Source organism: Glycine soja, chromosome 8 (assembly GCF_004193775.1).
Source record: "Glycine soja cultivar W05 chromosome 8, ASM419377v2, whole genome shotgun sequence".
Lineage (NCBI taxonomy): Eukaryota > Viridiplantae > Streptophyta > Magnoliopsida > Fabales > Fabaceae > Glycine > Glycine soja.
The window spans coordinates 43,040,248-43,065,035 of NC_041009.1; the positions used below are offsets into that span (position 1 = coordinate 43,040,248).

General features: G+C 33.5%; 1 protein-coding gene across 2 annotated transcripts; it reads left to right on the plus strand.

The window, feature by feature from the left end:
* The first annotated feature begins 93 nt into the window (after positions 1–93).
* LOC114423352 (callose synthase 7-like) lies at positions 94–24,693 on the plus strand. Of its 2 annotated transcripts, XM_028390082.1 has the most exons (43): positions 94–918; positions 2,741–2,841; positions 3,084–3,196; positions 3,278–3,365; positions 3,464–3,574; positions 3,694–3,855; positions 5,548–5,634; positions 5,765–5,856; positions 5,949–6,072; positions 7,215–7,349; positions 7,438–7,514; positions 7,623–7,713; positions 9,089–9,217; positions 9,345–9,462; positions 10,925–11,256; positions 11,392–11,444; positions 12,065–12,125; positions 13,678–13,762; positions 13,848–13,897; positions 13,987–14,073; positions 14,771–14,875; positions 14,980–15,074; positions 15,170–15,251; positions 15,356–15,519; positions 15,617–15,740; positions 15,845–15,939; positions 16,037–16,145; positions 16,229–16,380; positions 17,413–17,522; positions 17,608–17,715; positions 17,813–17,881; positions 17,981–18,167; positions 18,264–18,375; positions 19,479–19,601; positions 19,690–19,808; positions 19,942–20,025; positions 20,614–20,726; positions 20,861–21,090; positions 22,050–22,847; positions 22,942–22,992; positions 23,277–23,462; positions 24,055–24,314; positions 24,425–24,693. In XM_028390082.1, exons 1-42 carry the CDS (start codon positions 705–707, stop codon positions 24,292–24,294), a joined length of 5,766 nt encoding a protein of 1,921 aa, XP_028245883.1. In that variant the 5' UTR covers positions 94–704; the 3' UTR covers positions 24,295–24,314; positions 24,425–24,693. The 2 variants fall into 2 exon arrangements, with proteins under 2 accessions (XP_028245883.1, XP_028245882.1); XM_028390081.1 differs by having other exon boundaries at positions 24,055–24,693.
* Positions 24,694–24,788: the final 95 nt, after the last annotated feature.

Consider the following 24,788-nt stretch of genomic DNA (forward strand, 5'->3'; position numbering starts at 1 on the left):
GAAACTTAGTACGAACGAACATGCAGGCGCAGTGATGCAGATTAGATTATTCTAGGATTGTTAGGGAACAGAGCACAATACTGTACATTTTCCTTTCATAAACCCCTTTTCTTTTTGTTACATGTTTTCCGTAAAAGAATACAATGATTGATGGCAACTCCAAACTCCAATGTCCTCACCTTAGCTTCCTTGGCATGTAAGAATTTAACAATACGTCAAATCACAGTTTTCAAGACCCACTTTTCTCACTAAAGAATAAATCAAACAAAAAACAAATAATAAAATGCAATCCGATGTTTGAGCTGTGAAGTGTTTACTTTCATCTCTGTTTATCTATTCACCAAAAGAAAAAGCACTCAGCAAAAGAAAGAACTAGTAGCAGCTGCATCATCCTCTGTTCCCTTCCTTTTCTTTATTTTAAACATATTTTAATTAATTTTTCCCTCCTTTTCCCTTGCTATCAGAGCAATTCCAAAACCTCTCTCTCAATCAAAGTATCAATCTTTTTGGTTCTTTCTTGTACCCCAGTACAAAAAGATGGCAACTTTACCTTCCCCCATTCTTCACTCAAACCCAAATACCTGTGATGCTTTCTGGGTGCTGAAGGTGAAGAAGAAGAAGAAGAAGAAGAAGAAGAAAATTGAGGAGGAAACCTTAATAAACTTTGTTGTTGTTGTTGTTGTTGCCTTGGTGGTGGCAGGACCATGGCCAGCACCAGTGGCACAAAGGGTGGTCCTTTTGAGATGGGTAGGCAGCCATCGAAGAGGATGGTGAGGGCTCCTACAAGGAATGTGGAGTTGGGAAATGATGAGGGTGTGGTGGACAGTGAGATTGTGCCTTCTTCACTTGCTGTTCTTGTGCCTATTCTCAGAGCAGCCCTTGAGATTGAGGAGGAGAATCCCAGAGTTGCCTATCTTTGTGAGTAATTTTTTTGTCATTGGGTTGTTTTGATGTTTATTTATTCAATTTTTTGTTTTTTTCTTATAAAAAAATTGTCTGATCATTGCAAAATAGTGTGAGGTGCTGTTGTGCTGTGAGTAGTTAGTTGTTTAAGTGGTGGGGTATGTTCACCTGGAATGAATTCTGGCGTGATGTGTATGGAAGTATTAAAGGGTATGTACTATACGGATTTCCTTGGATGTTTTGTGCAATATGTCTTTTTTTTTATTCTTTCATTTGATATTTTTTTAAATGGAAGAATATTTTTTATTATGGAAGAGAAGAGTGAAGAAGTTAAGGCTGGGGGTCCTAATTAAAAGTTGCAAATTGCCAAAATTAACAACCAAAGAAAACACTTAAAATATAAGATTTGTATCTCATGTTATACCATGGTTGTCAATTTTTATTTTTATTCTTTGAGGGGGAAGAAACAAAGAGAATAGAAAAAGAGGTGGATAAGATCTCCTGCTTAGAAAAGCAGAGGTTCCTGTGTCGTTTCTTCCAATGTCCCTGAAGTTGATTAAAAACTAACTGATTCAAATATAAGAGGCCACATCCAGCACTCACCTCACATTAAAAATAATCATCATAAGCAATTGTTTGTAGGGAAACATGAAAATAAGTGAGACTACATCAGAGTTAAACCACATCTGTGAATTTCCAACAGAGGTTTAGTGCTTATCTTGTTGAGTACCACTGTCCAAATGAAATACTTTATAAACAAGTTTTCTGTGAGCTTTGGATGACTGAAACAGAGTTCTGCAACAAAAAAGGAATACTTTATAAACAAGCCTATATTAAGTTAATATGATCATCTGTATCTGTAAAGAGAAAAGAAAAGCACCCTTCCAAACATCCAAGTGGTTAAAAATCTTTTGAAATCGAGATATTACCACTGATTGAAAGAAGTAAGAATCCCTTGCAAAATATTAAAGCCAGTTAATGATTACCAGTTACCACTACTTAAGTTTTCTGATATTTAAACTTTTCTGTCCCTCCACACTACATACTTCTCTCAACTAGATCATAACGTTTTTGCAAGAGTGGTGGAGAGTCCACATGTTTTGAAAATGAAAAAATGTGTAGCCTGAATTTATTGTGCATGACTAACCCCAAAAGAATATGGTAGTATTAATCGTGATGGGATGTTAGTATGTTATAAAGTCTCTTACAGGAGATCTGTAAAAGAATCCCCCCCCCCCCCCCCCCCGCCCCCCCCCCTCAAGTTACAGGGAAAAAGAAATGAAGAAACAATCAAAATGGCCAAATATTCATTCAATAAAAAGCATCTAGTAGGCAAAAGAAAGCAAGATGTTAGTGCTTCATTTATTCATGTATTCCTCAAAAGTCAAAAGACCAAGACATGGTTTCTCATAGATAGACTTAAAAGTCTCTGATTTGGCAGAAACTAACCCATTTCTATCTGGTCTCCATGAGGGAGATGAACCTCCAACTATACTCATTAACGGTCCTTTTATTCTAAGGGCAGTTTCAGTGAAACTGTTTGCTCTGTTTAACATAATCCATTCAGAAGAAAAAGGATATAACAAAATAAATAGTAGGGAAAAAGTAATCCAAAACAAGCCCTTTTTGTAAAGTATCACATTGAACCCAGATTCTGCTTGCAAAATTGTTACTCTGACAGCAAAAGCAAATTCAAAATCAACATCTAAAAGGGAAATGAAACAACAAAATGGAACGGATGCATTCCTTCAGCATGTCATAGGTGTTTTTACCTTATACATTTGCGGAAGAGTATATATAATACTGATGTTTCTTTGTTTTTTTTTTTTTTAATTAGGCCGCTTCCATGCGTTTGAGAAAGCGCATACAATGGATCCAACATCAAGTGGGCGTGGTGTTCGTCAATTCAAGACTTACCTATTGCACAAACTGGAAAAGGTCCACTGGCTTTTAGTTTCTTACAGTTCTTATAGTTTTTGAAGGTTCTGTTTTGTTACCTCATACCGTAAAAATTAATCTTTGCCTTGTAGGTACTCTCTTTTTCATGGAATGATTATGTTATGGTTATGTAGATTGATCATTTATGAATAAGAACAGCAGTCATTTCTTAATTGCTTCCCAAAAAATGAGAATCAAGTAGTTGATGTATTAAACATTTTTTTTAAATTTCATGGTTGCAGGAAGGGGAACTTACAGAAAAATCTGTTCAGAGAAGTGATGCTAGGGAGCTGCAGACCTACTACCAACATTTCTATGAAAAGAAAATCCGGGATGGGGAATTTTCCCAAAGACCGTGAGTCTTGATCTTAAACTTGGGCTTTCAAGTTTTGTGAATTGTTTATGATGTCTTATTCTTCTGATGTTGCTGTTGAAGGGAGGAGATGGCTAAGAATGTTCAGATTGCCACTGTATTGTATGAAGTGCTAAAGACTATGGTAGCTCCTCAAAATACTGAGGATAAGGTTTGTTTTGCTTGATTAGGCTACCATGACTAAAATTTGTAGAATACTTGTAAACTTATTCAGACATGGATTAAGGATGTTGTTTTGTTTATTGCCAGACAAGAAGGTATGCTGAGGATGTTGAGCATAAGAGGGGACAATATGAACACTATAACATCCTTCCATTATATGCTGTTGGTGTTAAACCAGCAATCATGGAACTTCCAGAGGTTTGTATTTCTGGGATATAGACATTGTTTGTTTTGCTTCTGCTAATTATATAATAGCCCTAGAATTTTAAATTTTTAATCTGCTTTTTTTTTCTCTTTCTTTTTCTTGAAAATTAAAGATCAAAGCAGCAATTGCTGCTTTATGTAGAGTGGATAATCTTCCAATGCCCATAATTCGTGCAAGACCTGATGCTTCTCAAGATGATTCTACAATGCCTACGGATAGGCTTAAAAAAGTGAATGATATACTTGATTGGATTGCCTCAGTTTTTGGGTTTCAGGTAATGAATATTCTCTCCCTCCCCCTTCTATTTCCCAATTTCACTTTGATTGGAAATGTTCCTGGTTACAAATGTAGGTGAAAGAAAATTAGGTGCCACACTTATAATTAATTCGTAGGAGTTGGCTTCTAGGTTTTAAGATGGTAGCGATGTAGATAGGACTCATGATTGGGTTTTGTTGTTGAATTCTTAGGAGAACTGGAATCAAATTTTTAATTTTTACTTTTTGATAAAAGGAATCAAATTTTTTATGGCCTGGGGGTTAGTCTCAAAAGGGGTGGATTGAAGTTTTATTGAATATGTTCCATTAAGCAAATTATATATATATATTATACAATAAAACTTCAATACCAATTTATTGAGAGAGCTTTTGAAATATAGTGTCGATTTCTCTCCTGAAAAATGTTACCAAATGTGCACGTAAATTAAACTTGTGTGAACATATAAGGCTGATCTAGAAGCAAGATGATTAATGACAAGATATGGTGCTATTCCAAAGCTATGAATCATACCTTTAAATTATGTTGGAATTTGGGAACAAAGAATTTTAAATGTTTTCTGGTAATGAGAATAGATCTGAGCAATGCTTAAAGCATAATCATTTGCCGGTTTGTCTGTTTGTCGCTGAAGCAAAATGCCAGTGTTTTTCAGGGGAGATATCTTCCTTGAACCTTTTATGGCATTAGGTTTTTTCACTCCAAACTTGACAAATGAACAATTTAGGTCCTGTTTGGTTAAGTTTCTTCATATGCACTTATAAAAGAAGAAAATGAAAAAAAAAATGATATAAGCTTCACCTATAAACTAAAAATAACTCATGCATAGGTTAAAATCAACTTTTTGGAGAAGGGACTTGTTTGGATAAACATCTCCAAAAACACATAGGAGAAGAAAATAAGCAAGAAAAATGAAATAAACTTCTCCATAAGGTAAAATTAACTTAAGCATAAGTTAATTTTAGCTTATTTTAAGCATAAGTTAACTTTGGATAATTCATTTGGAGGAGCTAATATGTGAGAGCTTCTCTAGAAAGCTGATTTTGGCTTTTGCATATGTTATTTTTAGCTTATCACAGAAGTTTTTTTTTTCTTTTTTTATAAATGTTTATGGAAAAGCTTATCCATAGCCTTAATAAAAGTTCTTTTTCTTTTTATTTTGGTCTTCCTCGTAGTTGTTCGTTTCAAAGCTTGGCTTCTTTGATGTCTTTAAATTTTTTCAATAAATTTATATAGGGATTGTAGAGCTCTATTTAGCAGATCCTTCTTTATTTCATACTTTCATTTGTTTTGATGTTGTTCTACGAGGATTTCTTACTCTTCTATTTTATAATTCTCTTTCTATTATTTAATTCCTATTTAGCAAAACCTGTCAAAGTACATGTTTGAAAAGAAAATAAAAAAATTATGCTTAAATTACTACTTCTCATAACACTAATGGCATCAAGATAACAGCAGTATGGCATACATACAAAGTTATGTTGAGAACATATAGAATTTTATTGTACTGTTGGTTTACTTTATTTTTATCTTCTTGTATGTTTCAAAGTAGTGAATTTGAATCTTTTATACCAAAGTTATACTTTTCAATTTTTATTGTTAGCAGCCAATGAAAAATATAGCTGTGTATATTTGTCATGCACATTTCTGGTGAATAATCTGACTTAAATGTTTCCTTCTATTTTGGGATGTGAAGAAAGGAAATGTGGCAAATCAAAGGGAGCACCTTATATTATTACTTGCCAACATAAATATAAGGGACAGGCCAGAACCATCTTATCAGGTGAACTATTATTTCCCACAAAATGCTTTAGTTTTTTTTTTTAATATTTAAGGGCTGCTAATTCTAAATTTCAATTTTGTAATTACACTTCCACTTATCTTATTAAAAGCTAACACAAAGCTTGTTGCAGCTCCATGTAGAAACTATAGAGAAGCTGGTGGGTAAAATTTTCAAAAATTATGAGTCATGGTGCCATTATGTGCGCTGTGAATCCAATCTTAGGTAATTGACTGTTTTATTGAGATAGTAATACCCAAGGATTTGCACTGAGTAAGTTCATTTTGGTGTATGGAATTTTTCTTTAAACTGTATAGGTATCTAGAAGATTATGACTTGCAACAGATAGAGCTGATATATATTGCACTTTATCTTCTAATCTGGGGAGAAGCTTCAAATATTCGCTTTATGCCTGAATGTCTTTGCTATATTTTCCATCATGTAAGTTTTCTATTTCTGTCATTAATGACCTAGCATTCATTCTTCTGTGCATCACCATGGACCATAGGCTCTGATACCATATTAGATTTCAACTTATCACCAATTGGCACTTAGTGAAGTTGCCCAACTGATATATAAGCTGCACCCCAAGAACTGATGTAGGCGATGTGGGACTTCCTAACCATGAACTCACCATGATCTTGCACTCACCATGGTTTTCTACCATCAAACCAAACACACTAGAGTAGATTGTATTTTCAGATTAAATAAATAATATCATTCTAATTATTTGTCAAAAGTCATTCTAATTACGCAAAACCTTCTCCAGAGTTCCCCTATACACCACAAAATATTCACTTTGCCTTTTTATATATTGATGTTTTAGCTGAATGTCTTTTGAAAGGAAAACAGATTTTCTCAGGGCATCACTTCCCTCCCATGAAGTTCCTTAACATATAAATTTAGAGAGAAAAAATACCTTCATGTGAAATTCAACAAGTTTCTTGTTTATCTAAATAAAGTTTGTGGGACAGAGACACTTTTCCAGTTGATTTTCAGAACACCGCATATGATGTGAAAATTAACTCTATAAAATTTGGAAGCCATGAAACATTTTCAAACACCATGGTTTAAGTGTATGTAAACTTGTGGATGGGAAGTAAAAACAAGTCATAAATTTGTAAGAGTGTTTACCTTCTACGGCATAATTTGTTTAAGACAAATCATAGTGCTCAAGCATAAATAATTAAAAGCATATCTATGATTAATATTCAACATTCAAACAACATACAAATCAAAATCCGAATCAATATCAGACCTATTTTGCTACAGCATAATTTGTTTAAGACAAACCCTAGTGCTCAAACATAAATAATTAAAAGCATATCTATAATTAATATTCAACATTCAAACAACATACAAATCCATATCAGATTTATTCTGAACATGCCTCGTGTTTCCACCCAATGATAGACCTAGTTTGAACATCATTCTTTCTAATTCTAGCATTGATCCTGACCCAATAGTTACACAAATTTTCAATTTCAGTTTCATGTTTTAACAGAGCAACATAGCAAGCATGGTCTAGAATGCTAGATAGTTAGATACCATGTTAATAACTCTCTCCTTTTTTCCTCCCAAAGATGTGCCATGAAGTCTATAACATTTTAGATAAGAATCTTGCTCGTGTGACTGGGAGCACAGACCTAGTAGAAGGACGAGATGATGAACATTTTCTGAGGGAAGTTATAACTCCTATATATCAAGTTTTAATGAAGGTCAGTATGATGCAGCAATAATTGGATGGGTTTTGCTGCTTGTTTTCAAATGTTTGCCTGAAACTTGTTTCTGTGTTTGGTGAAAAAGGAAGCAAAGAGAAACAACAAAGGCAAGGCAAGTCATTCCAATTGGAGAAATTATGATGATCTTAACGAATACTTTTGGTAAGTGTTTCAGTAAACTTATCAAATAATGAAAACTATTGTAACAGTGATAAAAGCTATCTTTGTTTACATTTGGATAACAAGAAGTTCAAATGTGTTCTTTTCCAGGTCTAAGAAATGTTTTGATGATTTAAGTTGGCCATTGAATTCCAAAGCTGATTTTTTTAGGCATTCAGATGAGACACAAACAAGACGTCGGGTCTGTATCTATTTTCTCTTTCTCTTTTCCTTTACATTCTCTGCATTTGTTGTTTTTCAACTGTCAAATTCTTCTCTCACAATACATAGGTATCGGATGTAGTTACATAAATATTTGGTTTGTTTTTATGTGATCATATCATTTATTTTATATTCTTTGTTTAAATAATTTATCATCACATGTTAAATGGCATTTTTATACTCTATGCCAATATGCCAAGTAATATCCTATTTTCCCCCTATATCGAAGAATGATTTATTGGCTAATACTAATCTATCCCTAAGACAGAAACAACATCAACAACAACAATTAAGCCTTTTCGCACGTGCTGGTGTTGCCTGCATAAATCAAACGATGCCATAATGTTTTGAAAGATATACTGAAACAAAAAGCTATAGCAAGAATAATCCTGTAACTACAAATATGAAGTGCCAAATAAATTATTCATATAACAACTGATTATCTCCAAATAGAAGAATAGCTTTATCATTGAAGTGGTGACAATATTTTAAAAAATAAATGATTCATATAACAACTGATTATCTCCAAATTGACCAAAATAAGATTTAAATGAAATCAATTCATGACAATTTGTTTTTATCAAAATAAAAAATGAAAATCATGTAAGTGAATTAGAAATGGAAAGGGTATTTGCTTACCTCTGAATTTGTGAAGGGATAGAATCATTTTCATGGTTTCACTTTGGTGTTCAGCACATGAACTTTTTAAGGGTATTAGTGTTTGATTTTGATATGCAAAGGGACTGCCTGCTTTTTTACACTAATTATTAGTTATGAGAGTTTTTTTTTTTCTTTTTCTCCTTTTGTATTGTCTTTGTTGAGGATCTTTATCCTCAAAAATTTTGTACTTTTGTCTCTCTTTCTCTATTAAATTTTCCTTTATCCAAACAAATAAATTAATTAATTAAAGAAAGAAGAAAAATTGCCAGGAACTGTGGGATCTCACTTCCAGTTCCAATATTGGTAAAAGTATGAAAATAATGGAGTCTGAACTCAAGAATGATTACATACTTTAATATGGTTTATTTGGTTGGATAGGGCGTGGATGGCCTTTATTGAATTAGAGAGATATGTCATGTACGTATATAGCAGAACTTTAGCTCTATTGCTCAGGCTGAAATGGTTTTTAATGTATAGCTGTTTATTTTGTGTACTAATTTTTGTTTTTCTTGTTCTTTTGCCTTGCTCTTAGAGGTCCAATAGACATATATATATAGAGCCTACTTGTATTTTTGTTCCAGGCTAATGAAATTGTTTCATTGATTATAAGCAATTCTATTTAAATACTCACCTGGCCAGATGAACTTGAATTACTTTGAAAGAGACCTTTATTGAAGTACAAATGTCAATGACAGGGCCGTAGCCATGCCAACACTGCAGTTGGTAAGAGGAAGCCCAAAACAAATTTTGTTGAAGTTCGGACGTTTTTGCATCTGTATAGGAGTTTTGATCGAATGTGGATATTCTTTATATTGGCTTTACAGGTAATTTTAGTAGTTGAACCTGTGGAATGTTCTTGATGTTGATTTTCACTGAATGTCTAGAGCTATTGTTAGGTCTTGAAACTTCACCATGCAAATTTTATTTCAGATATGAAAATATTTGTTTCAGGCAATGATCATCATAGCATGGAGTTCCTTGGGACCTGTTGGATTTTTTTTTGATGGAGATGTCTTCAGAAATGTTATGACTATATTCATTACTTATGCTTTTCTCAATTTTCTTCAAGGTACTGGATTCGTTTATGTCTGAGCATTTATCTGTACCTACTTTTTCAAAAGATTTATTTAAAGGAGAGAAAAGAAGGCAGGAAGATAAAAATCCTCCATCTGACTAAAAAAAATGACCAATACTTTCTGACCTCTGGAAGAGCAGAACTTAAATTAATGTCAGGATATATTGCTGAAGGTAGGCCATGTACTAACAGATTATTTCCTACACCTTCCAAAAGGAGTCTATAAAAACCAAGTCTGGACTAAGGTCCTGTTCAAATAAATTTCTCAATAAACACTTATAGGAGAATAAAATAAAAAGAGAAAATGAATTAAACTTCTCCCATAAGTTAAAATTAGCTTTTGGAGAAGTTAAATGAGAGAGTTTCAATAAAAGATTAAAAGTTGAAGTGCATAAGTTGATTTTAACTTATGGGGGGATCTTAATTTATTTTACATTCTTATTTTCTTCTTCTATAAGGGTTTATTTAGAACTTTATCCAAACAAGGCCTAAGAGGAGTGGTATGTTGTGGATCAAATACTAAGAAGTTTAATGATGGAACAAATTCAAAATGTTAGATGAAGATGTCCACCTTGGCCTGTATTGAGAATGTTGAGCGGAAAAGAAAATGTGAAAAAATGACTAAAGAAAAAAGGGAAGTTGAAAGATTGTGGATTTGGTTGATTAAAAATTGCTTTGTACGAGTCAAGCACTCACATAATTATTCAACCAGTACAGACAGTTGGTGACTATCAGTTACAACCAACTCTTACAGCAAACCGAGTAACTGAATAACTATACTAATTGTGTAATTCCTCAACTAGCTATATGAGAAAGTGTCTATATACTCTAAAGGCCAGCAACTTGGATTGGGTATATGTGGCTTGGAAAGCACAGAGATCTACCCCAGGGGGCATTTTATGGTTTATTTGGAAAGAGTATGTAATATCTATAGGAAATGGGGTAAATAGTTTCTTGCTTCCCAAGAAACTGTAGCATGCTATCTGTAATAGGTCTGCTCACTCCCTATCAACCTTGTTCTTTTCATCTCTGTTGCCGTATTTGTAAACCTCTATTGGCTTACCTATTTTTCTTTACAAATTGATAGAGCTCAGAGAAAGAAGAGAGAGAAAACATAATTGAAATGTAACCGTATTATTATTACCCTAACTATTTCACAGAGAAGTCTATCAATATATAGACAGACCATAAGGAATTGTGGGCCCAAGGACCAGGCCCTCACACATAAGATATTTACACATAAGGAAAAGCATATACATCAATACATACAAATCCAAAGTCCAAACTGGAAAGATTTGCCGAAAGAACTACTCCTTTCTGTTGGAAGTTGTTCAGTTCTTTTGTAAACAACATAGAGAATATTAAAAAAGAATTAAGGTAGCTTTTTTCTTAATGTAGTTTCAATAACAATTACTGTTGTCATATAGTAACTTTTTTCTCATATCTTCAATTGCAGTAACTCTTGATATTATTCTCACGTGGAATGCATTGAAGAATATGAAATTTACTCAGCTGCTTCGGTATTTTCTGAAATTTGTGGTAGCAGCTGTTTGGGTTGTTGTTTTGCCAGTCTGTTATTCCAGTTCTCAAGTGAATCCATCAGGGCTTATAAGATTTGTCACCAGTTGGGCTGGGGATTGGGGGAACCAGTCACTTTACACCTATGTTGTTGTATTATATATGTTACCAAACATAGTGGCTGCAATACTATTTTTCCTTCCTCCCCTCCGGAGAAAATTGGAGCGCTCAAATATGAGAATCCTTACCTTTTTGATGTGGTGGGCTCAGGTAAGCAACACATACATTTATTGGTTTGTTTTTTGCGGAAATACCTAACAGATGCTTTGTGTATTAGTCTTTCCATCTCTTTCTAATTGAAATATGATTTTTGGTGTACTCTATCTAACATTGACTATACTGCAGCCAAAATTGTATGTAGGAAGAGGCATGCATGAGAATATGTTTTCACTGTTGAAGTAAGTGAGAAATTCTTATCAATTTCCGTTTTGCATCCAGTTCTTTTTGTGGTATATTTTGTGGGGGGGATTTCGAGGTGGAAACCTTCGTTTCACTCCAACCGTGTCTTTCTTTTTAGTTGGTTTCATTTGTGTTCAGCAAATCTTTTTTCCAGAAAGATGATATTTATAAACATGGCTATGTAGAATTCCAATTTTTTTTTATATTAAACATCATTTGATTTATTATACGCTTTGTAGGATAGTCATACTTAGTGTTTTGGGAACCCTTTTTCTCAGAAAATAATCTTTTCTTTTTTCCCTAAAAGCTCTTTCAAGAAGCTGCCAAGAACAAAGAGTTTTTACCCGAAAAATAAGTTAATTTAAACATGCACTTACTCACCTAGTTAAAGAGTGCTGAATAATATATCTATCAACAGCCTTTTAATGTTTTCATCATATTCTTTAGTTGTGGCCCATTCATTCTAGAGACAACAGGTCAATTTTTGGATTATTTTTTTTCAATTGTATCAGACTAATGATGGGGTAATGTATTGAATCATAGGCACATACTTGTTGCTTCTATTATTAAGTTTTTTTATGTATATATTCTGACTTTAAACTATATTTTGTTATGGCAGGTACACTCTCTTCTGGATCATGTTGCTGATTAGCAAGTTAGCATTCAGCTACTATGTGGAGGTATTGTTTATGTAATTGATTTTGATTTTATTTTTCTTCCAAGTTCAGTAGCTTATGGACACTAAAACACATGTAAGTGATAAAGTGGCTATGCCCATATATACACACAGTCCGTGATGGAGTTACTTATTGAATTGAATATTAAAATCCCCACTTTCTGCTGGGAGAATGATGTTCTATAATGTATAACATGAAGTTATCTTAATATGCTCATGAACATGGTCTTACATGGGATAAATTATAGTTATAATCATGTCCGTTTCTCAATTAAGTTAGCTAATACATATCCTTCATGTATATTCAAACCAACAAAAATGATAAGGGTCATCTTTACTTTTTACAATGGATGTCGATGCTAACTAACATATGAGTATGTTTGTTAATCAAGTAATAAACATGATTACCAAAAGAGAGAGATTAAAATCTTGAATGACAAACTTGCTTTCTCTGTCAAAATATTGATTCAAATTGCATTAACTAGTTCCATATGGCAGCATAGGAATCTATTGATTTTCCAGGGCAATCAGTTTGAACCATCCAAAGTGATGGATGGTGCTTTATTCCTAGCATGGTCATGGTTAAAAGTTAGAGAGAAAATTTTCAATACTCCTTTTAACCATTGGTCTTCCAATCTTGTGGAGTACTTTGGTTAATCTGGGTCGGGTATCTTTATCTTATGTGGTGGGGTCCTCGTTGGGTTTTCCTTTGTTTTTGGAGGGTGACACTGTAGGTGTCTTGTACTTGTGTATATCTCACCAGTACCTCTGGTACTGCTGTGTTTTTTATTAATAATATATATTTTCTGCCTTCCAAAAAAAAGAATATCTAAAAAAATATTTAGAGGAAAAGTATTATGAACTGTTAGTGCTTGGTCTTTTGTATCACTTCAAAATATACCATATCAGTTTAATGTTTTGTGTTTCTATTCTCTCTTTTTCTCCTTACCGAAACCTATAATTTCAACAACTATATTGGGTGGAGCAAATTCATATGTTGTTATTAATAAATTCATATGTTTTTAAAATATATATCAGCATTTAAATTCTATTTTTATAAAATTCAATACAGATACAACCATAGTTACTTCAATTATACAAGTTAAAGGCTAACAATTTGGAGCTTTAATGTTATTTTTTGACTGCATTATTATGTAAATAGTGTCTAGATTGTGTTGACTGCATTATTATGTAAATAGTGTCTAGATTCATGGTCTGGTTTGGTCTAACCAAATCACGTAATTATGGTAATCAGGAAACTGCCTTATTGTTTTGATTATAACAGTCCTAATACAGCCTCCGCTGTGTATTTGAAAATACGGTTTCAACATGTCTAGGCCTCTCACTTTTCTCTTTCTCTGAATTGTATGTCCTAATACAGCCAAAATTTAGAAAGATCACAGAATCAATTACCAATAAATGAACTATTGAATTCTTGCAATCATGTATTTTCTTTATTCCTGTGTCATTAATTATTATATGAAACTCATTAAATATTTTTTAAATTGTACTTCATTAATTTGTTTCTCTTTTCTTCTAAATTAATCTTTCAATAGATATCGCCCCTTGTTGGACCCACAAAATTAATCATGGGGATGTCTATAGATAACTACCAGTGGCATGAGTTCTTTCCAGAAAATGGTAACAATTTTTGTTCTTTACACTATCTTTACTACATATTCTGTCAATATAACTGGATTCAACTCACATTCTGTAACTTCTACAGAGACTCACAATATATGTATTGTCATTGCAATATGGGCTCCGATTATGCTGGTAAGTTTAGTAGGACTTGTTCCATTACTTTGGCTTTCACATTTTTGTGCGTTTAGTTCATTCCATTCTTATGATTTATCAATATATAGGTTTATTTTATGGATGCTCAAATTTGGTATGCTATTTATGCCACTTTATTTGGTGGCATTATTGGAGCCTTCAGCCATTTGGGAGAGGTTAGTGACATGTTTATTGCAATATTTTATATTGAGCCTTCGTAATTTCCTCTTTTGTTATGATTTATTCTTTAACTCCTCATGAAAAAAAGAATTCCATTATTTGATACTAAGTTACCTCATTAAACTCATCTTTCCATGATTTTTTTTCCTCAAAAGATTTGAATTTTTGCCTGAGATAATAATAGTACTAAATTCATATTGGTATATAATACTTTTCTGGCTATGATGCACAGATACTTCAAAATTGGTGCCGTATACATGTCAGATAACGATATGTGTTATACAGCTGCCCCTGTATCAAAGCATGATTGCCTTGTCTTCAAATGGCATACATTTTTTCTTTGGATAGTGAAGGGATCATTATCTTAACGTGAATAATTGAATATAATTTTTTTTATAGAAATTTGATTACAATTATGCTTCATTAGTAATTTTTCCAAGAGATTAAAGACAAACAATAATGAGATGATGATAGAAAACCAAGATAAATATCATCTAAAAATATAGAAATCAAGTAAAAAAATTAATGACATATAAGCAATTTATAAATATAATTATATTTTACTTAATATATGTTTTAGTTGCATCCTAATTTCTTAGAAGCTTGTTATATTTACTTATTGTATCTTCTTGTACCCATACTCTTGCAACATTGTTTTTTGGTGATTTTCTCCTGACGTTTTGCATCTCTTAGATAAGGACACTTGGAATGCTCCGCTCCAGATTTCAATCTGTACCGATAGCTTTCAGTCAGCGTTTTTGGACTGGAAGAGACAGAAAGACTAAACAGGAGGAATCGGTACTTCATGTTACAAAATTTATTATTTGTGTACACTGAAATTAAATAACTACATAAAAGCTAAATATCTATCTGGAGTCTTATGAAGGGAGTTTCTGTGGCAGGATGAGACATATGAACGGCAAAATATTGCATACTTTTCTCAGGTATGGAATGAGTTTATAAATTCTATGAGAGAGGAGGATCTCATCAGTGACAGGTACAAACTCCAAACTACTGCTTTCCTGACACATCTTGCATTAGATGACAGAATTTCAAGCATCTGATTATATCTCTTGACTACTAATTTTCCAGGGATAGAGATTTGCTTCTTGTCCCATACAGTTCAAGTTATGTTTCTGTCATTCAGTGGCCTCCATTCTTGCTTGCTAGTAAGGTGTGTCATACAAGTGGTTCCCTATGGCCAAAAATTTATTATGAATTTATGATTGAGTGGAAAGGCCTTTTGCTTCCTTTTAAAATTGTTTCAATCTGTGATAGATCCCCATAGCTGTTGACATGGCAAAAGATTATAAGAAGGAGACTGATGATGATTTAGTTAGAAAGATTAAGAGCGATGGGTATATGTATTCAGCAGTTGTTGAATGCTATGAGACTCTCAGGGACATCATACTGAACCTTCTGCTTGATGAAGATGATAGAAGGTAAGGGAGACATACTTGTATAGCCATTGTTTACCCATTTGATTTTCTTCTTATTGGAATCCTCATGAGTATTGGGTTTCTTCCATGTACGAGACAGGGTTGTGATGCGTATATGCGGTAGAGTAGAAGAGTGCATACATGAAGAAAAATTTGTCAAGGAATTCAATATGAGTGGCTTACCTTCACTCAGTGAGAAGTTAGAAAAATTCCTTACTCTACTGGTAGGTTTTTCTCATCATGCTTCCTTTTTTTCTCAGTATATTTCAGTTCCTTCTTACAAGACTTATTCAGGTCTTATAAATATCATTTTTTTTCCCATTGGCAGAGATCTGAAGATGGCAAACTAGAATCCCAGATAGTCAATGTCCTGCAAGATATTGTAGAAATTATCATACAGGATGTTATGTTTGATGGCCATTTGTATGTTTGAAACAGTGACTGGAACTTTGGTTTATGATTTCTTAAACCCTATAATAAGTACTGCCTTACAGTATTTGCTTGGTTCTGCTTTCTCCAGGTTGCTGCAAACACCTCAGCAAACACCTCACGAATATCATGTAGAGAGAGGGCAGAAGTTTGTCAACATTGACACTTCTTTTACACATAATACATCGGTGATGGAAAAGGTAGTCTTGACAATTATACTTAAGTGAACACATTACATTATTCTTTGTGAATGTGATATTGCTTACAGGTTTCTTCTCTGTAGGTTATTAGGCTTCATTTGCTTTTAACAGTCAAGGAATCAGCCATAAATGTGCCCCAAAACATAGAAGCCCGCCGCCGTATTACATTCTTTGCAAACTCCTTATTTATGAATATGCCAAAGGCTCCCAAAGTTCGGGACATGTTGTCCTTCAGGTTAGTCATTGTGATAGACAATTATATTGAAAGGAAAGGAAAAATAGAATGTGGGTTGAATAATGTGAAGGACAAACTCATAAATGCACCCACTACCTCATGCAAGAGTTTTTTGAGTTTGAAGCACGGACAAACACATTGATCTACTCTATCTTGTGTTGAAATTCAACTTTATATTGGAAGAATGAAGGAAACGAGAATCAAACTCTTGATCAGTGATGGATCCAGAATTTTTTAGTTGTGGGGACAATACTCACATATATAAAGTAGCGGAGGCAAAACTGATGTTAAAACTTAATTTTTTCACTATATTTCAATTTTCAAAATTAATTTATAACCACATATATATATTATGTAAATAAAAAATAAAAATCTAGTGGGGGCAGATGCCCCCACTCACTCCCAAATAGATCCGTGCCAGCTCTTGATCACTTGGTCATACAGACTCTAATATCATGTCAAGGGCCAACTTCCATAAAAGCTTAAGCTGTCGGGCTGAGGCTTATGAATAATTTTATGCCTAACAAATAACAAAGTTTGAAAGGAATGGGTGATTGTACTCTGAACATAAGGTCTACTTCTAATAAACCATTTTTTCTGACTAACTCAGGAGAAGAATGATTAAGATGCTAATCAGATGTGTTTTTTCATTTCTATTGCTCTTTGTTGTTGGCAACAATTGCCACCTCATTTATTGTGGCTGCATGGATGTATCTACAAATTATTGACTTTCCCAAATATATGGATGATTGTTTACTTTTGTTGGGAGAGAATTATTGGGATAAGTTAGTGTGTAATGCTAAATGCGTGTTCTGTTATTTATTGATTGAATTACTATTAATTTACGCATACTAAGGTGGCAAAATAACTAATATCTAGTCTAACTATTAGGAATTGACCGTTCTAATGTAATCAACATAAATACATTCACTATATATTCTAATAATGCTAATTTTCTAACATAGATGTTAACATCCTAACAATTTTCCCTCATGCTACCTTGATATGTAACTTATCTGAGTATTGCTTCAGTGTTCTGACACCCTATTTCAAAGAAGATGTTCTATATTCTGATGAGGAACTCAATAAGGAAAATGAAGATGGAATATCAATTTTATTCTACCTGAAAAAGATATATCCTGGTGAGTATTTTATATGCTTCCATACATTTCTACCCTTCTTTAGTACATGTGCACTCATTTACTGTATGTCATTAATGTACTGTAGATGAATGGGCCAATTTCAATGAACGAGTAAAAAGTGATTATCTTGAAGAAGATAAGGAGTTAATTCGTCAGTGGGCATCTTACAGAGGACAGACACTCTATCGAACAGGTCTTGATTGTAAATTTGTAATGAACACTATTTTTGTTGCTAGATTTGAATATATATTCCAATTTCAGTGTATTTTTCAACTTTTTCTTTTTGCTAGTGAGAGGAATGATGTACTATTGGCAAGCTTTGATCCTTCAGTACTTCATAGAATCTGCAGGAGACAATGGTTATTTCTCTATTTACATACTATGTTCAAATTCTAAGATATGCCATAAGCCTTTCATATATAAATGAAGTAATGAACTATACATCATTTCTCTTGCAGCTCTCTCTGAAGGCTACCGGACAATGGATTCCTATGAAAAAAATAAGAAGCTTCTCGAAGAGGCACAAGCCATGGCCGATTTAAAGTTCACCTATGTTGTTTCTTGTCAAGTGTACGGTTCTCAGAAGAAGTCCAAAAATACTAGAGACAGAAGCTGCTATACTAACATTCTCAGTCTGATGTTAACGTGAGTCAATACAACCATTTGCTGAACTTTATAAGTCCCTTATATTTGTAAAACAAAAATGGGATTGACAACAGTAAAATGGAACATTCCATGCAGGCATTCAGCCCTTCGTGTTGCTTACATAGATGAAACAGAAGACACGAAGGATGGAAAATCTCAGAAAGTTTATTACTCTGTTCTTGTCAAGGGAGGGGATAAGTATGATGAGGTATGGACAAAAGATTCTGGTTTGATGTTTTCTTGTGAGTGGTGCTTTTTCCATATTTATTGAAGAGTTTAATTTCTCTGTTCTTTTAGTTTAAACTTTTTTACATTCTCAACCTATAATAAGAAATCAAGTTAGGTATGTGATAGATCATAGATACTGAAATTACAATAGGAACAGTAGGTAGAAATTCAGAGAACAACCTCTGATTACAATGAAATTTGCAGGAAAATATCAAAAATAAAAACCAAAAAGAAAAATATCAAAGAAGCAGGGCTATAATATGTCCTTTCTATGATTTCTGAACCCTTCTCTCAAGTATCCTGCTGCCAGGTGTACCCTCTGTCAAAGACAACCATAACAGAATTCTCTATTCCATTCCGAAAACTATGGTGACAATCGGCAAAGCTGGTGTAACTTTCTTGGGTTTGTCAAATCCAAGCTTTGGAATCTGGATTCCATATTAACAGAGAGACAAAGAATTATGTCAGAATTATATGAAAATATCCAAAAATATCTTATTATATCTTAGGTTGTCCTCTCAGATTAATTTTACTGGTTCCTCATTATATCTTAGGACTGGTTCCTATATTTCCTTATCATATCATGATTTCTTTATCTAATTAGTTAAGATCATAATTAGTATAAATAAAGGTTTGTCACTTCTATTTCTTTTATCTATTTCTATTATTGAAAATAAAAGATTGTCAGTAAGCAGAATCTAACTAAAAGGAGCAATTTACCACTTATTATCCAACAGTAAATAACCACTTCTTTAACAATAGAAAAATCAATATGGAGCAGATGCTTAAGAGGTGAAACAAATAGAAAGATATGAAAGAGCTGATATGAATACTGCTATGATAACTCTGGAGTAAAAGATTATTACTGTGGCAAACTAAAGGATGTTATGTGCAACTATTTGCATGATATAAAAGTATAAATTGAAGGGGTTTTCTGCTCTGCGTTTATGGACTTACTGTTGTGCCTAACTATATAATGAAATGATTTGATATTGTGCCAGGGTAGCTCAATTCATGTTGAGCTGGTTTGGCATTTTGAACAGCCTTAAATTTAATTCAAATGATTCTATATTGCATTACTAGGAAATATATCGTATCAAGCTACCAGGTCCTCCAACAGAAATTGGAGAAGGGAAACCTGAAAACCAAAATCATGCTATTGTATTTACTCGTGGAGAAGCCTTGCAGACCATAGACATGAATCAGGTAACTTTTCCTTGGACTTCAATTTAATAGGAATTAAGTAGCACTTTCTGTATAACTCAATTCTCCTAATTGATTGTTTCTTTTTAAGGATAACTATTATGAAGAAGCTTTCAAAATGAGAAATGTATTGGAAGAATTCCGGAGAGGACGTAGTGGACAACGGACGCCCAGCATATTGGGTATAAGGGAGCATATATTTACTGGAAGGTCTGCTTTGTGACAATATCTAGTATTAAATTTCATTTGAATAAATTAATTCATGATCAAGAAAATGTATACTTCTATCATCAAGCTTCAATTGGCGCAAGTTATCTATGCTTATGTATTTCTTATTCTGCAGTGTTTCTTCACTTGCTTGGTTTATGTCAAACCAGGAGACCAGTTTCGTGACCATTGGCCAACGAATTTTGGCAAATCCTTTAAGGTTAGTCCCAATTTGTGTGTCATGTGATACAACATCTAAGTATTATTATAAATCCCTTGGGATTTTCATCTGGTCTTCACACCTTTGTCACTTTTTACCTTATTTTCCATTTTGTTTCTTCCATTTGGTCATTCAAATAAAACCAGAACTTGTAGTTACAAGTACATGTTAGTAAATATGGCAAGAAAGGCTTCTATTTACTGTATATCTCTTAGAATATGGACTTTGGACTTAACTCAACTCCACAAAACCAACTTGTAAGGCAAGGAGTGCCTAAGTTTTATAAGCTCTATTTAAGCCATATTTCCAGTTGATGTGGGACTAAACCACCACCCTTGAGGCTGTAATTAAGGCATCCTCCAAAAGAGGCCACAACTAAGGTGGGCTACGGGTGACTGCAATTAAAGCGGCTTTCCTACAATATCTATTTGCTTCCTACCTGAAATCTCCTTAGGCTTGAAACTTGAATAGAGCACAGACTCATCATGCTTCGTGTTGCGACCGAATTTAATTCAAGAATAGGATGTCTTGTTTTATTCTCTATGCACTAAAACTTCAGTTAAGTAATCCATTTTCCTGAATTTGCAGGGTTCGGTTTCATTATGGCCATCCTGATATATTTGACAGACTCTTCCACATAACAAGAGGTGGCATAAGCAAAGCATCAAAAGTTATAAACTTAAGTGAGGATATATTTGCAGGTACATATGGTTGAATAGAAATGCTATCTGAGGGGTCTACTAATTCTGATTGACATCCATAGGGTTCAATTCAAATCTACATTGCGGATTTTTGTGGGTGGGGGTATTTTACTAATTGTACTTAACTTCCATAGGGTTCAATTCAACTCTACGTCAAGGATATATCACACATCATGAATACATACAAGTAGGTAAGGGGCGTGACGTGGGCATGAATCAGATATCACTCTTTGAGGCTAAGGTTGCAAATGGAAATGGAGAACAAACACTTAGCCGTGATGTTTATCGACTTGGACGACGATTTGATTTCTACAGAATGTTGTCATTCTACTTCACAACAGTTGGATTCTACTTTAGTAGCATGGTAATTAATCAAATCTCTTTTTGGGGATCTTATCTTTATAGTTTAAGGCTATTAAGAATGGCACATTATTGGAATGCATTTTGTCCAATTGGAGTATATGGTGTTTTCTTCCAATATAGAACCAACTTGTTACATACACGTTCAGTAAAGTATAAAATAAAATTAACAGAAATCATCTTAACATATGTCTGTGAATGGATTCTATTGTCATCTGACCTTTGTTAATCTTAAATTATTGTTCAACATAGGTCTACTACTCAAAATAGTTTAAATGAAACAGGGTATGGCAAAGATATGTGGATAGAAATCTATCTGCAATTTTGCATGAAATAGCTGCATTCGTAAGACTTGATTTTAGCACTTCTTTGCTGTCTAGACACTTGTACTACATAAAACAAGGAGGGTAGACAATGTTTAATAAGTATTTAATATGTATGATTCATTTAGTTTAGAGAAAACCCTCAATGTGGTCTTTCAAAATTGTCTGTCACCACATTAGTTCTTAAAAATTTTGGTGACTAAATTAGTCCTTCAAAAATTCTTTTTGTCACCACTTTAGTCTTTCACAAAGACTTGAATAGTGACATTTTTTATCTTCAAGGAACTAATTTGGTGACATAATATTTGGACAGTTAATATGGTGACAATTTAAATCTTTGAAAGATTAATTTGGTGGCCAAAATTCTTAAGGACTAAAATGGTGATACAAGTAACTTTGAAGGACCAAATTGAGGGTTTCTCTTCAGTTTAATTAAGGCTCTTTTGACATTGTGTTGACTTTTTGAAAGTGGAGCATAGACAAAATGTATATTTTCTGTCAAATCACATTTCTTGATAATCTGGTTTTAGATATGAAACAAGTTCCTAAATTTTAAAGATATCTATAGCAGTCAACTTAATTTTTGAGTCAGGAATTGGCTTATGCTGACACCTGTATTTGGACGTTATGAATATTTCAGATAACTGTGTTGACCGTGTATGTGTTCTTATATGGACGTTTATATATGGTTTTGAGTGGAGTTGAGAGAGAAATTCTTCAAAGTCCAAACATGCATCAGAGCAAAGCCCTTGAAGAGGCCTTGGCAACTCAATCTGTTGTTCAGTTGGGCTTACTGCTTGTGCTGCCCATGGTGATGGAAATTGGCTTGGAGAAGGGATTTCGCACTGCCTTGGGTGATTTTATCATCATGCAACTTCAGCTAGCCTCTGTGTTCTTTACTTTCCAGCTTGGAACAAAAGCTCATTATTATGGAAGGACACTCTTACATGGGGGCTCTAAATATAGACCAACTGGTCGTGGATTTGTTGTCTTCCATGCGAAGTTTGCTGATAACTACAGGATGTACTCACGAAGTCATTTTGTGAAGGGCCTAGAGATACTCATACTATTGATTGTTTATGAAGTCTATGGGAGCTCATATCGCAGTTCACATCTTTATTTATTCATCACAATCTCAATGTGGTTTTTAGCCACTTCCTGGCTGTTTGCTCCTTTCTTGTTTAATCCTTCTGGCTTTGATTGGCAAAAAACAGTGGATGATTGGACAGATTGGAAGCGGTGGATGGGAAATCGTGGTGGTATTGGTATTTCATCTGATAAAAGCTGGGAATCTTGGTGGGATGAAGAAAATGAACACCTGAAATACTCAAATCTCAGGGGAAAAATAATTGAGATAATTCTTGCATTTCGCTTCTTTATGTACCAATATGGAATTGTCTACCACATGGATATTACTCATCATAACAAAGATTTGCTGGTAGAGTAACTCATCTTCTATATTCTCCAATCTTATTAATGATTGCAAGTTTATTTGGCACCATCTTACTACTACCATTGTTTTTTCCTTGCAGGTATTTGGGCTTTCTTGGGCAGTTTTAGTAATAATACTAATTGTGTTGAAGGTATGTAAATGCTAGCTTGGGATCAAGAGTGCCTTCGTATAAAACATTATCAATTTGATTTAAACCTTATTAATTGTTTGATGCAAAACTATTGTTAACTTAAGATTAAGTGCATTTTTTGCTTCTAGTTTAAATTTTAGACAAAAAAACATTTCTTTTCTATCAAACAAGGGGAGATTTTAGACCATTGTATAGTCATTGTGCAGTTAAAATTAGTTCACATTTCTGCAATATTAATGCTTTTTTCTTCTGCTGTTTGTGTGAATTCTATATGGGCATATCAGATGGTATCCATGGGAAGGCGAAGATTTGGCACCGACTTTCAGCTCATGTTCCGTATTCTCAAGGCACTTCTCTTTCTTGGCTTCTTGTCAGTCATGACTGTATTATTTGTGGTATGTGGACTTACCATAGCAGATTTGTTTGCTGCCATTATCGCCTTCATGCCATCTGGATGGGCAATTATTCTGGTAAGTTAAACTTCTGCATCTTACAGAAGCACTAATTAAGAACAATTTTTACTCTTTTTGTCAACTTTGTCCTGTTTGGATAAACTTCTGCATAAACACTTACTTGAGAAGAAAGTAAGAAGGTAAAATTGTAAAAAATCTCTGAAAAAGTAAACCTTACGAGACATTAATCTGAAAAGTAAACCTTACAAGATGCATTAATCTGAAAAGTAAACCTTACAAGATACATTATATAACAATAACCTGAACTAATGAGCTTGTGGGCCCAATACTGAAAGATATTCTAACAAAAATGAATTGAGTTTCTCTTATAAGCCAAAATCAACTTCCGTACTTAACTTCTTATGGAAGCTCTCTCATTTAACTTCTCCAAAAGTTGAGATGCATTAGTTGGTTTTAACTTATGTTAGAAACTCAATTTTCTCTAATAAGTTCTTATAAAGAAGTTTATCCAAACAGAACCAAAGTCTGACATGCTTAGGCAGATTGAAGAAATATTTCTTCTACTTGCACACCATCGTAGACAATTTTCTAATTAAGTACTTCATTCAACCAAAAATACTGATATTCCCTTCTTTATTTTGCTCTCAAGATTGCACAAGCATGCAAGGTATGCTTGAAAGGAGCTAAACTATGGGACTCAGTGAAAGAGCTATCCAGAGCTTATGAATATGTAATGGGATTAATAATCTTCTTGCCAACAGCCATTTTGTCATGGTTTCCATTTGTGTCAGAGTTCCAAACCCGGTTGCTATTCAATCAAGCATTTAGTAGAGGTCTCCAAATTTCAATGATTCTTGCTGGAAAGAAGGACACTTATAAATCTGATTGAGATATTGCTGAATTGCCAAGGTAATCTTGAATGTACCATACATCAAGGTGGTTTTTGTACCATGCATTAAAGAAAGTGATGCTTGTTTACTTTGCTCACTGATTCCATATATCTTTCCAAATATTAGCAGGAATTTGAAGTTTTCAGAATGGAGAGAAATTGATCTCCCTCATACTATAATTTTTTTTGGGAGTTCTTATGATTCCCTTTTTCATACTATATTTTACTGACTGAGAATAGGAATGACAAATGACTAAAGCAGGAATATCACATTTTGAAGTTGCATAATTGTATCAGCAATGTATATGTATGAGCTAAGAGGAGAGCTTTATTTATTTGTTACAATATAAAGGGGATTTGTAGTACAATGTGATTATTACTCATTATAATTTAATTTAATTACGAATTTTTTAATTATAGTTATTAAGTTTAAAGATATTTTACATTTATTTCAGATTTTAAAAGGGATAAAAATGTCGTAACCTAAATAAAGT

Coding starts and splice junctions, on each gene's coding strand:
- LOC114423352 (XM_028390081.1), top strand. CDS start 705: ATGGCCAGCACCAGTGGCACAAAGGGTGGTCCTTTTGAGATGGGTAGG. Junction 7,714..9,088: donor AGACACAAACAAGACGTCGG/GTCTGTATCTAT, acceptor TGTCAATGACAG/GGCCGTAGCCATGCCAACAC. Junction 19,602..19,689: donor AGACCATAGACATGAATCAG/GTAACTTTTCCT, acceptor TTTCTTTTTAAG/GATAACTATTATGAAGAAGC.